Raw genomic sequence first — 13,752 nt, 5'->3', positions numbered from 1 at the left:
GGAGGTTGCAGTGAGCTGAGATGGCTCCATTGCACTCCAGCCTGGGTGACAGTTTTCTTTCAAACTCTGCCTCAAAGCAAAAAATAATGCAGATGACTTATTTAATTTTAAAAGTCAGGCTGGGCACAGTGACTCATGCCTGTAATCCCAGCACTTTGGGAGGTTCGCTTGAGACCAGTTCAGAGTCAGCCTGGGCAACATAGAAAGACCCCATCTCTATTAAAAAAAAAAGTAGCCAGGCATGGTGGTGGGTGACTGTAGTCTCAGCTACTTGGGAGGCTGAGATGGTAGGATTGCTTGAGCCCAGAGTGATGATCATGCCCCTGGATTCCAGCCTAGGTGATGGAGTGAGACTGTCTCAAAAAAAGAAGTCGATGGGGAAAATTGAAATTCTGAACATGGCATTCACTATTATCTTCTCTCCTACAGAAAGAAAAAAGGTGTTTAAAGATGTCCTGTTATGTTTGAACATGGATAGAAGCAGAAAGGTTCTGCCAGATTTTGTTAAACAATTCTCCTTAGATCGAGGATGTAAGTGGACCCCTGAGAGTCCAGGAGACTTAGCCTGGAATTTCCTGATGAAAGTTCAAGCACGAGATGTGACGGCTAGGGATTCAATCCTCAGGCACAAGGTTCTGGATAAAGATAGCAAGGAGGATTTGCTGGCTGGAGTGGAGAATTTGGAAATTCGAGACATACAAACCATTAATCCCCTTGACGTCCTTTGTGCCGCCATGCTGTGTTCAGATAGCTCTTTGCAACGCCAAGTCATGTCAAACATGTATCAGTGCCAGTTTGCTCTTCCCCTGCTACTGCCAGACGCAGAAAACAACAAAAGCATCTTAATGCTGGGGGCCATGAAAGACATTGTGAAGAAGCAGTCAACACAGTTTTCAGGGGGGCCTACAGAGGATACAGAAAAGTTTCTGACTCTCATGAAGATGCCTGTCATCTCTTTTGTGCGTCTAGGATACTGTAGCTTCTCTAAGTCCAGAATCCTCAACACACTTCTCAGCCCTGCCCAGTTGAAATTACACAAAATCTTTCTTCATCAAGATTTGCCTCTTTTGGTGCTTCCCCGGCAAATCTCTGATGGCCTGGTTGAGATAACATGGTGTTTTCCTGATAGCGATGATAGAAAGGAAAACCCCTTTTTCCAAAAGCCTGTTGCTCTGGCTAATCTCCGTGGAAATCTAGAAAGCTTTTGGACTCAGTTTGGTTTTTTGATGGAAGTTTCTTCAGCTGTGTTTTTTTTCACTGACTGTTTAGGTGAGAAGGAATGGGACTTGCTAATGTTTTTAGGAGAAGCTGCCATTGAAAGATGCTACTTTGTTCTCAGTTCCCAAGCCAGGGAGAGTGAAGAGGCTCAAATTTTTCAGAGGATACTGAACTTGAAGCCAGCACAGCTACTGTTTTGGGAGAGGGGAGATGCTGGGGATAGAAGGAAGAACATGGAGGGCCTTCAAGCTGCCCTCCAGGAAGTGATGTTCTCTTCTTGCCTCAGATGTGTGTCTGTGGAGGATATGGCCGCCCTGGCCAGGGAGCTGGGGATTCAGGTAGATGAAGACTTTGAAAACACTCAGAGAATTCAAGTTTCCTCTGGAGAAAACATGGCTGGGACAGCTGAAGGTGAGGCTCAGCAAAGACACAGTCAGCTAAAAAGCTCATCTAAAAGCCAGCCTCTAATGCCAATTCAAGAGCCTGGGACTCAATGTGAGCTCAGCCAGAATCTTCAGAATCTCTATGGTACCCCAGTATTCAGGCCTGTTCTAGAGAACTCCTGGCTCTTTCCAACCAGAATTGGAGGTAACTTTAACCATGTTTCCTTGAAAGCCCCCTGGGTTATGGGCCGCCCCTTTGGGTCAGAGCAGAGGCCTAAGTGGTTCTGTCCTTTGCCTTTTCAGAATGCAGGGGCCCAGGGCCGAGGTAAAAGTTTTGGTATTCAATCCTTCCATCCCCAGATATTTTATTCAGGTGAAAGATTCATGAAATTTTCCAGAGCTGCTCGGGGATGTCACTCGAATGGAACATTTGGGAGACCGCCAAGACCCATTTGTCAGCATGTACAGGCCTGCCCTGAGAGACCACAAATGATGGGAACTCTTGAAAGGTCTAGGGCAGTAGCCTCCAAGATAGGTCACTCCTATTCCCTGGATTCACAGCCAGCAAGAGCAGTAGGGAAGCCATCGCCTCCGCAAGCTTGCACCAGGGTAACAGAGTTAACTGAAGCAACTGGAAAACTGATAAGAACATCCCATATTGGAAAGCCTCACCCTCAGTCCTTTCAACCAGCAGGAGCCACACAAAAACTAAGACCTGCTTCTCAGCAAGGAGCCCAGATGAAGACACAAGGTGGGGCTTCAAATCCAGCTCTCCAAATAGGGTCCCATCCCATGTCCAAGAGCTCTCAGTTCAAATCCGATCAGTCCAACCCATCCACAGTCAAACACTCCCAGCCTAAACCCTTCCGTTCTGTGCCCTCTCAACCTAAATCCTCTCAGACAAAATCCTGTCAGTCCCAGCCCTCCCAAACTAAACCTTCTCCATGCAAATCCACTCAGCCTAAGCCAAGCCAGCCCCGGCCTCCCCAGTCTAAGCCTTCTCAGCCCAGACCCACTCAACCTAAGTCATCCTCAACCAATCCTTCACAAGCTAAGGCACACCACTCAAAAGCAGGGCCGAAGAGGGGAGGGAAGCATTAAAGAGCTAACTCCAGAGATCTATAAAGCATATCCTTTACCCAGGCCATTCCTACCATATAGTAAGCAGAAGAGTTGCCATGAAAGTAAAAGACTACTGTCATTAGCATGTAAAACAAAGAAAGATATACATGACCGAATTGGATATCTTTGTTTGTTTGAGACAGAGTTTCACTCTTGTTGCCCAGGCTGGAGTGCAATGGCACGATCTTGGCTCACCGCAACCTCTGCTTCCTGGCTTAAAGTGATTCTCCTGCCTCAGCCTCTCGAGTAGCTGGGATTACAGGCATGCACCACCACACCCAGCTAATTTTGTATTTTTAGTAGAGGCAGGGTTTCTCCATGTTGGTCAGGCTGGTCTTGAACTCCCGACCTCAGGTGATCCGCCCGCCTAGGCCTCTCAAAGTGTTGGGATTATGTGTGTAAGCCACAGCGCCCAGCCCGAATTGGATATCTTTAAGATATCTGTAAGTGTTGTATCCCTAACCAAGAAGAAAAATATGAAAATAATTAACACTAGAATCAAGCAGTAGATAATTGAATCCAATCTTGAGTATTATTAGATAATGTATAACTTGCACCCAGGGAATGGGGGTCTATGAGACAACCCCACTTGGAGAAGAATGGGGTTAGGGTCGCTAATTGCAAAATGACTGTACAATAGGACGAAAGTTGCCTCTGTGTCTGAAAAAGTATCTTAGTTGTTGGCTGCTCCAGAGGTATCTTTGTCAAAAGCTTCTGGTTCAATATCAGCCACTGAGCAGATAACCCTGCTTATTTGGTGTGGTTAAATCAACTAGCTTCTGCTAATAGCCCCAATTTGCTTGAATGGGAAAACGCTCTCATTTGACCCTTACAGGTAGAAATAATGAATTAACAACCAATAAAATTAATTATTTGGCATTAACTTTGCGAAAGATCTATGTTTGTTTCATATTTGATATGGTTTGGCTCTGTCTCCACCCAAATCTTATCTCGAATTGTAATCCCCATGTCCCTCAGGAGGGACCAGGGACCTGGTGGGAGGTGATTGGATTATGGGGCCGGTTTCCTCCATGCTGTTCCTGTGATGGTGAGTGAGTTCTCACGAGATCTGATGGTTTATTTTTATTTTTTTGAGATGGAATCTCGCTCTGTCACCGAGGCTGGAGTGCAGTGACATGAACTTGGCTCATTGCAACCTCTGCCTCCCAGGTTCAAGCAATTTTCCTGCCTCATCCTCCCAAGTAGCTGGGATTACAGGTGCCTGCCACCACACTTAGCTAATTTTTGTATTTAGTAGAGATGCAGTTTCACCATGTTGGCCAGGCTGGTCTCAGACTCCTGATTGCAAGTAATCCACCTACCTTGGGCTCCCATACTGCTGGGATCACAGACATGAGCCACCAAGTCCAGCCGAGATCTGATGGTTTAAAAGTGTGCCACTTACCCCCTTGTTCTCTCTGTCTTCTGTCGCCACGTAAGACATACCTTGCTTCCTCTTCACCTTCCATCATGATTGTGTTTCCTGAGGCCTCCCCAGCCATGCAGATCTGTGAGTCAATAACCTCTTTCCTTTATAAATTACTCAGTCTCAGATAGTTCTTTTTTTTTTAGATGGAGTCTTGCTCTGTCACCCAGGCTGGAGTGCAGTGGCACACGCCGATCTTGGCTCACTGCAACCTCTGCCTCCTGGCTTCAAGTGATTCTCCTGCCTCAGCCTCCCGAGTAGCTGGAACTACAGGCGCCTGCCACCACACCTGGCTAATTTTTGTATTTTTAGTAGAGACAGGGTTTCATCATGTTTGCCAGGCTGGTCTCAAACTCCTGACCTTGTGATCTACCTGCCTCAGCCTCCCAAAGTTTTGGGATTACAGATGTGAGCCACCATGCACGGCCTCAGGTAGTTCTTTATAGCAGTGTGAAAACAGACTAATACAATAGTTTAAATATTTGTAATAGTTAAGAAAATTGGACTTATTAGAGGGTCTGGTATTAATATACTAATACCTCATGATTCAAATTTAAAATGTTATTGAGGTTTCAATTTTAGAGTTGTAATTTCTTAAGTTAAAAGATAAGTTTACAAAAAACATTGAAATGTTAAAGAGAACTTAAGATTCACAAAATTTATACTTTTATTAGATTCATATTATTCTAAACATTTGGGTAAATTCTGCTTGTTAGAGGCATTAAGGAAAAATAGTGTATTAAATTTAAAACATTTAAGTGACATTTAGTTAACTAGGTTTGTAAATGACATCAAATATGGATAAAAGGACACTTTAAAAGTAGCTGTTAAAAGTCACTAGATTAAGAATAAAATAATAACATTTATAAATTGAACTTAATAGCCTCAGTTTGTGAATTGGTAACTCTAGTAAAATTAATATTAATTTAAAGCACTACAATAGTCCCCAAATAGTCTTTTATGTGTAAAAAAAGTACCTTCAAGTACATCAAAAAAGAAAAAGTCATATTGACAAATGAATGAGAGCTGGTCTTTGAAAAGCAATAATTAATCCTTGAGAATGGTATCATATCACAATAGATATTTTTCCTTTGTGCATGTATTAAACAATCAATATTGAGTGTGTCCATTTTTTTTTTTTTTTTTTTTGAGATGGAGTCTCTCTCTGTTGCCTAGGCTTGGAGTGCAGTGGCACAATCTCAGCTCACTGCAACCTCCTCCTCCCAGGTTCAAGTGATTCTCCTGCCTCAGCCTCCCAAGTAGCTGGGATTACAGGCATGCCCCACCAAGCCCAGCTAATTTTTGTGTTTTTCAGTAGAGACGGGATTTCACCATGTTGGCTGGGCTGGTCTTGAACTCCTGACCTCAAGTGATCTGCCCACCTTGGCCTCCCAAAGTGCTGGGATTACAGGTGTGAGCCACCGTGCCTGGCCCTAAAGGAAGTATTTCTAAAGGGCTGAACAAGATAAAGGAAAAGAAAATGCAAAGGAGAGTGCAGTACCCTGGATCCAGTAAAAGCACTCTAGAGAGGAGAAGAAAGTGCCTTTCCCAATCAGAAGAGCTGTATGGAAATGGTCTTAGGTCTAGTTGGTTGAGGGATACAGCAAGCTACAGTGAGTGACCTGAAGGAAATAAATATCTCCTCCCTACCTCTGGTCGGCTGCTGGTGCATCTCCTTGGCCAAACCCAATCAGAAGCCAGAGGGTAAGGTAGCCTGTCCAGGCAGCCCATATAGTCCAGCCTTTTAGGATTTAGAGCAGAATGGACAGTGAATTTGCAGGGTCAAGCAGGAGACATCCAGCAGATTCCTCCCTTTCCATCCCATTCTTCTTTCCTTTTCTTTTTTTTCTTTCTTCCTTCTCTAACATTTATTTATTGAGCATCTATTACATGCAAGGCTTTGGAATACGAACTGGTAAGACATGGGAAAAGAATGAGAAATCCCACGGTAGTTGTGACATCCTATAAATCTCCATGTTCCCTCTTTATTATAAAACTATTTAATACAAGCTCATTACAGATAGTTTTGAAAATGCAGAAATAAGGCCAGGTGTGGCGGCTCACACCTTTAATCCCAGCACTTTGGAAGGCTGAGGTGGGGGAATCGTTTGAGCCCAGGCATTCAAGACCAGCCTAAGCAACATAGTGAGACCCTGTCTCTACAAAACAAAACAAAAAGCCAGACATAGTGGAGTGCCCCTGTGGTCCCAGCTACTTCACAGCCCGAGCCCAGGAGGTCTAGGCTGCAGTGAGCTGTGAGTGTGCTACTGCACTTCAGCCTGAGTGACAGTGAGACCCTGTCTCAAAAAAAAAAAAAAAAGTATAAAAATAACCTGTAGTCTTTTTTTTTTTTTTTTTTTTTTTTAAAGATGGAGTCTCGCTTTGTCGCCCAGGTTGCAGTGCAATGGTGCAATTACTGCAACCTCCGCCTCCCAGGTTCAAGCGATTCTTCTGCCTCAGCATCCCGAGTAGCTGGGATTAGAGGCACCCGCCATCATGCCTGGCTAATTTTTGTATTTTTAGCAGATACAGGATTTCACCATGTTAGTCAGGCTGGTCTTGAACTCCTGACCTCAGGTGAGCCATCCGCCTCGGCCTCCCAAAGTGCTGGGATTACAGGCATGAACCCGGTCAACCTGTAGTCTTATAATGAAGAGTAACTAGTAATGTAGTCCCATTACTCATGAATAACATTTTCCTGGACTTTCTCTCTCTCTCTCTATATATATATTTACAGGTAGCCTATTACATTTTTGAGTTTGTACTAGGGTTGAATGTGTCAAAGTCAAACATAGTGTTAGGAGCAGGCAGTATAGATAGCACGAAATGTTGGTTTTTTCAGATGTATTAAGAAAGTCTGGGCCGGGAGTGGTGTAGTGTTAGGAGCAGGCAGTATAGATAGCACGAAATGTTGGTTTTTTCAGATGTATTAAGAAAGTCTGGGCCGGGAGTGGTGGCTCACGCCTATAATCCCAGCACTTTGGCAGGCCGAGGCGAATGGATCACCTGAGGTCAGGAGTTCAAGGCCAGCCTGGCCAACATAGTGAAACCCTGTCTCTATTAAAAATACAAAAATTAGCCAGACGTGATGGTACACGCGTGTAATCCCAGCTACTCGGGAGGCTGAGGCAGGAGAATCACTTGAACTCGGGAGGCGGAGGTTGCAGTAAGCCGAGATGGTGCCTATGCACTCCATCCAGCTCAAGGCGATAGAGCAAGATTCCACCTCAAAACAACAACAACAACAAAACACAAAAACTTGTTTATGTATGTATACATATATATATATTATTTACTACATTGAGAGCATTCAAGTTTGTACTTGACTATTTTTGTAAGCAGATGCCACAGTCTACTCAATGATTTACCACTTTCGACACCTGAAAATCCTATTTTCTTCTTTCTGTATTGCCCAGGCTGGTCTCGAACTCATGGGCTTAAGCGATCCTCCCACGTTGGCCTCCCAAAGTGCTGGGATTACAGGCGTGAGCCACCCTGCCTGGCCTGAAAATTCTGCCTCAAACATCTCAAACATCCATTTATATTTTGTACAAGAAAGTAAATAAAATTTGTCTTTTTAACATTAAAAAAATTGTGTTCTTTGTTGAGATGCTTGAAAGGCATGCATACCAATGTGATACAAAGACTGGGCATTGGGACAAAGTTGTGCACTTAATGAATCAAATTAACTTCATAAACCTAGGTTTTACCTGTATTCACTTGATCTCCTACATTTCCTTAGGTCTTTGAATTTTTCGTAGTCTCCTCTTGTGATTAAGGTATAATCACCTTTCCAATGTTTGCTATATAGGATTCATGGAAACAAAATATTTGGTGCGGAAGATAAATGTCATTCTGATTGCCAATGGTTCAGTCTGACTTAATAGGTGCCTTTAAGTGCTAATTAGCTAAGGGCATCTTAGCCTTTACTCTAACAAATACCAGTGCCTTTAAGTGCTAATTAGCTACTGGTATTTGTTAGAGTAAAGGCTAAAATGCTGTAGTAAAAATAAGGCAAAAGTGTAATGGCTTACATAATATGGGAACTTATTTCTCTCTCGTGTAACACTTCAGCCTGTCTAGGTTGATGGAGCAGCTTTTCTTAGTAGGGTTAATCAAGAACTAAATTTCTTCTAGTTTGTTGTTCTTTCATCTCCTTGGGCATCATCCTGTTGTGTATGAATGAAGCTGGTCTTTCTCATTTCTTTGATTCAGTTTACAAAAACATGAGAAAAGGCAAAGTTCAGAGGAACCAACTTGAGTTTAAGTTAGAGATGACTTGGAAATTTTAGATGTTTTACAATCAGCTCCCATTGGCTCAGACTTGGTCATATGGCCAAATGTAGCTGCAAGGGAAGTTGGAAAATGCTGTTACTAGTGGCAAGACCACGCATCCAGGAATAAGAGGAGGAGAAACAGTCAATCACAATATTGTAGAATATCAAAAATACCAGGCTGGAATAGTGGCTTATACCTGTGATCCCAGCATTTTGGGAGGCCAAGTTGGGAGGATCACTTGAGCCCAGGAATTTGAGACTAGCCTGGACAACACAGTGAGGCCCCATCTCTACAAAAAGTAAAGAAGATTAGCTGGGCATGGTGGCACGTGACTGTGGTCCTAGCTGCTTGAGAGGCTGAGGTAGGAGGATCCCTTGAGCCAGGGAGGTTGAAGATGCAGGGATCCCAGATTGTGCCACTGCACTCTAGTCTGGGTAACAGAGTGAGATCTTGTCTCAAAAAAAGAAAAGAAAAGAAAGAGGCCCAGGTAAAGTCAACAGATAGTATCTCAAAACAAACATTGATCACAATTTACTACTTATTATAGACTATACATTATTTTATTGATGGGGAGTGGTAGCAATTGCCTAAATTGAAGAGCGAATTTTGAATGATGTTGCAATGATGAAAAGCTTTTAGCTTATACACTCGCTTGATAAAGGAACATTGCTATTGTGATCTGGGTATGGCTGCTCCTTACCCTAAAGCACACATGAAGGCTGTGAAAGTTATCAGAATCAAAATGGAGTCACTAACGTCAAGAAAACACTGATAAAGGGAGCGAGGGAAAGCTATAAAGAGAGAGTTCTTGGCGGGGTGCGGTGGCTCATGCCTGTATTCTCAGCACTTTGGGAGGCCGAGGTGGGTGGATCACCTGAGGTCAGGAGTTCGAGACCAGCCTGGCCAACATGGTAAAACCCCATCTCTACTAAAAATGCAAAAAATAGCTGGACGTGGTGACACGTGCCTGTAATCCCAGCTACTCAGGAGGCTGAGGCAGGAGAATCCCTTGAACCTGGGAGGCGGAAGTTGCAGTGAGGCTGAGATTGTGCCACTGCACTCCAGCCTGGGAGACAGAGTGAGACTCTGTCTCAAAAAAAAAAAAAAAAAAAAGAGAGAGAGAGTTCTCAGGCGGGCATGGTGGTTCAGGCCGTAATCTCAGCACTTTGGGAGGCCAAGGCAGGTGGATCACTTGAGGCCAGGAGTTCAAACGCAGCCTGGCCAACATGGCAAAACCCTGTGTCTACAAAAAGAGAGAGAGAGAAGGAGAGAGAGAGAAGTCTCATGTATTATGCCTAATAAAAAAGACTACAAAAAACACAACCTTGCACAAAGACCATCTCAAACCTTATACAAAAAGATACTACTACAAGGACATTTGCCCAGCAACTGTCTGTCTGACCTTGGACTGATGTCACCCTTGTTATTGATCTTTGTAGCCAAAGGTAATTATCTCAAAACAATTACATAATCCTCCTCATTCTTTCCTTTAAAAACCTTTGTCTTCCTTTTCCTCCCCGAATACATAGTTTACCGAGCATGCCTATTCCCATTGCACACTGTATTCCCAGATTAACATTTTCCGTTAGAGAGCCTCTCTGCTTATAATTGAGGTTGACAGGGCCATAAAGATTTCTTTATCTTTTTCATGTTTAAAAAAACTTTATTCACCAAAAACCTTGCAAGGCCATAACGATTTCTGTTATTCCATAAACTAGACTGTAGACTGTCTTTTCTTTTCTTTCTTTTTCTTTTTTTTGAGACAGAGTCTCGCTCCATCGCCCAGGCTGGAGTGCAGTGGCATGATCTTGGCTCACTGCAACCTCTGGGACTAATTGCAACCTCCGCCTCCCAGGTTTAAGCGATTCTCCTGCCTCAGCCTCCAGAGCAGCTGGGATTACAGGCACCTGCCACTATGCCCAGCTAATTTTTTGTATTTTTAGTAGAGATGGAGTTTCACCATGTTGGACAGCTAGTCTTGAGCTCCTGACCTCGTGATTCACCTGCCTCGGCCTCCCAAAGTGCTGGGATTACAGGTGTGAGCCATCACACCTGGCCTTGCCTTTTCCTTCTTTCATTTTTTTTTTTTTTGAGACGGAACCTTGCTCTGACACCCAGGCTGGAGTGCAGTGGGCCATCTCGGCTCACTGCAACCTCTGCCTCCCAGGTTCACGATGTTCTCCTCCCTCAGCCTCCGGAGTAGCTGGGATATTACAGGCACATGCTACCACACCCGACTGATTTTTGTATTTTTAGTAGAGACAGGGTTTCACCATGTTGGCCTGGCTGGTCTTGAACTCCTGACAGGTGATCCGCTCTCCTAGACTGAGCCCAGACTAGATTGTCTTTTTTTTTTTTTTTTTTTTTTTTTTGAGATGGAGTCTAGCTGTGTCGCCCAAGCTGGAGTGCAGTGGCACGATCTCAGCTCACTGCAAGCTCTGCCTCCTGGGTTCACGCCATTCTCCTGCCTCAGACTCCTGAATAGCTGGGACTACAGGCACCCGCCACCACGCCCAGCTAATTTTTTTTTGTACTTGTAGTAGAGATGGGGTTTCACCGTGTTAGCCTGGATGGTCTCGATCTCCTGACCTCATGATCCACCTGCCTCGGCTTCCCAAAGTGCTGGGATTACAGGTGTGAGCCACCGTGCCCGGCCCCTAGATTGTATTTTCTAATCCGAGGTGTCAATATTTTTCATACCCTCCTGGCCCGGTGCGGTGACTCACCCCTGTAATCCCAGCACTTTGGGAGGCCAAGGCAGGCAGATTACCTGAGGTCAGGAGTTCGATGCCAGCTTGGGCAACATGGTGAAATCTCATCTCTACTAAAAACACAAAAATCAGCTGGCTGTGGTGGCACGCACCAGTAATCTCAGCTACTTGGGAGGCTGAGGCAGGAGAATTGCTTGAACCCGGGAGGTGGAGCTTGCAGTGTGGCCAAGATCGGGCCGCTGCACTCCAGCCTGGGTGATAGAGCCAGACTCCGTCTCAAAAAAAAAAAAAAAAAAAAAAATCTAAAGCAGTGGTTTTAACATTTGAATGTGTGTAAAAATCATCTAGGGTAGATGTTAAAATTGCATATTGCAGAGCTTCACCCTTAGATTCTGGTTCACTAGGTCTGGGCTGGGCCTGAGAAATCTGCCTTTTTTTTTTAATTTAATTTTTAAAATTTTCATTTTTTTGTGTGGATACAGGGTCTCACTGTGTTGCCCAGGCTGGTCTCCAACTTTTGGACTCAAGCAATCCTCCTGCCTTGGCCTCCCAAAGTGCTGGGATTACAGGAGTGAGCCACTGTGCTTAACCTGAGAAATCTGCCTCTTAACAGGAACCCCTGCTGAGGCAGATAGCAGGGGTTCTCCGTGAAAAACCCAGATATAGCCTGGGTGAAAAGCCTGTTTTCAGGTGCTCAGAGAAAGATATTTCCATTTAGACCAAGAATCCTGGCTGGGGTAGTCTTTTTCGTTACTCTTATTAAACTCATTATTCATCTCCTCCTGGAAAATTGGGCACAAAAGCTGGTGAAATATGTTGCAGGAAGTCAGGGACCCCAAACAGAGGGACCGGCTGGAGCCGTGGCAGAGGAGCATAAATTGTGAAGATTTCATGGACATTTATCACTTCCCTAATGATACTCTTATAATTTCTTACATGTGTCTTACTTTAATCTCTTAATCCTGTTATCTTCATAAGCTGAGGATGTACGTCACCTCAGGATCACTGTGATAATTGTGTTAACTGTACAAATTGATTGTAAAACGTGTGTTTGAACAATATGAAATCAGTGCACCTTGAAAAGGAACAGAATAACAGCGATTTTTAGGGAACAAGGGAAGACAACCATAACGTCTGACTGCCTGCGGAGTCGGGCAAAAAGAGCCATATTTTCCTTCTTGCAGAGAGCCTATAAACAGACGTGCAAGTATGGGAGATATCACTAAATTCATTTCCTAGCAAGGAATATTAATATTAAGACCCTAGGAAAAGAATTGCATTCCTGGGGGGACGTCTATAAACGGCCGCTCTGGGAGTGTCTGTCTTATGCTGTTGAGATAAGGACTGAAATACGCCCTGGTCTCCTGCAGTACCCTCAGGCTTATTAGGGTGGGGAAAAAAACCGCTCCCTGGTAAATTTGATGTCAGACCAGTTCTCTGCTCTCAAACCCTGTTTTCTATTGTTTAAGATGTTTATCAAGACAATACGTGCACAGCTGAACATAGACTCTTATCAGGAGTTTTTGATTTTGCCCTTTGCCTTGTGATCTTTGCTTTGCCGTTTGCCTTGTGATCTTTATTGGCCTCGGAAGCATGTGATCTTTGTTTTTGCCCTTTGAAGCATGTGATCTTTCTGACCTACTCCCTGTTCGTACACCCCCTCCCCTTTTTAAGTCCTTAATAAATACCTGCTGGTTTTGTGGCTCAGGTAGGCATCACGGACCTACCGATATGTGATGTCACCCCTGGAGGCCCAGCTGTAAAATTCCTCTCTTTGTACTCTTTCTCTTTATTTCTCAGACCAGCCGACACTTAGGGAAAATAGAAAGAACCTATGTTGAAATATTGGGGGTGGGTTCCCCTGATAGAAATGAGATGATAATGAGGTAAAAATCTATAGCCCTTTAAGATTAGGGCTGTTCTACCTATAAGTTTCTGTATCTAGCACTTTTAATTTTGTCTGTAAATTTTGTACCTGATTAAATGTAAGTGACCTCCTTATATTTTTTCAACATGTGCTTCTTTCTCCTTGCTCCATGGCTAGGACTTGATTTTTTTTCTTAAGCCTCAATCCTTCCTTCTTCTTGCCCAGTGTCACTGGGGAATATAATATCATTCTTTCAGTGTTGAGAGAATCACTTTACGAGGGTAACATGCAGTATAATTTTTGGCTTGGGGCTTGATTTGATACTGCCATGTCTTTAGGCCTCATGGACTAGATGAATTTCTCAGGGATGGTCAAGGCAGAGAGAGTGGAGAATAGATCAAGATATTGAGATACTGGCCGGGCGCAGTGGCTCACACCTGTAATCCCAGCGCTTTGGGAAGCTGAGGCAGGCGGATCACCTGAGGTCAGGAGTTCAAGACCAGCCTGGTCAACGTGTGAAATGCCGTCTCTACTAAAAATACAAAAATTAGCTGGGCGTGGTGGTGCATGCCTGTAATCCCAGCTACTCAGTAGGCTGAGGTGGAAGAATTGCTTGAACCTGGGAGGTAGAGGTTGCAGTGAGCCGTGATCGGCCACTGCACTCCAGCCTGGGTGATAAGAATGAGACTCCTTCTCAAAAAATTTAAAAAAAAATTTTTTTTTAAAAGATATTGAGATACTGAGATG

The 13,752-nt window shown here is 44.0% G+C and overlaps 1 protein-coding gene across 3 annotated transcripts in view; it reads left to right on the top strand.

Moving 5' to 3' along the window:
* CARD6 (caspase recruitment domain family member 6) overlaps nucleotides 1–13,752 on the top strand; it is a 37,702-nt gene that overhangs the window by 10,577 nt on the left and 13,373 nt on the right. The window contains exons 3-4 of one of the 3 annotated variants that reach the window (XM_063811260.1): nucleotides 430–2,352; nucleotides 7,566–7,741. In XM_063811260.1, coding sequence (XP_063667330.1) covers nucleotides 430–2,352; nucleotides 7,566–7,657 — 2,015 coding nt within the window. In that variant the 3' untranslated portion in view covers nucleotides 7,658–7,741. Of the gene's footprint in view, nucleotides 1–429; nucleotides 3,607–7,565; nucleotides 7,742–13,752 lie in introns of those variants that run through there. The other 2 variants (XM_063811259.1, XM_517788.7) reach the window with 2 other exon arrangements.

The sequence above is a fragment of the Pan troglodytes genome, chromosome 4 (genome assembly GCF_028858775.2).
Source record: "Pan troglodytes isolate AG18354 chromosome 4, NHGRI_mPanTro3-v2.0_pri, whole genome shotgun sequence".
Classification (NCBI taxonomy): domain Eukaryota; kingdom Metazoa; phylum Chordata; class Mammalia; order Primates; family Hominidae; genus Pan; species Pan troglodytes.
This window is presented reverse-complemented; position numbering and strand designations above follow the sequence as displayed.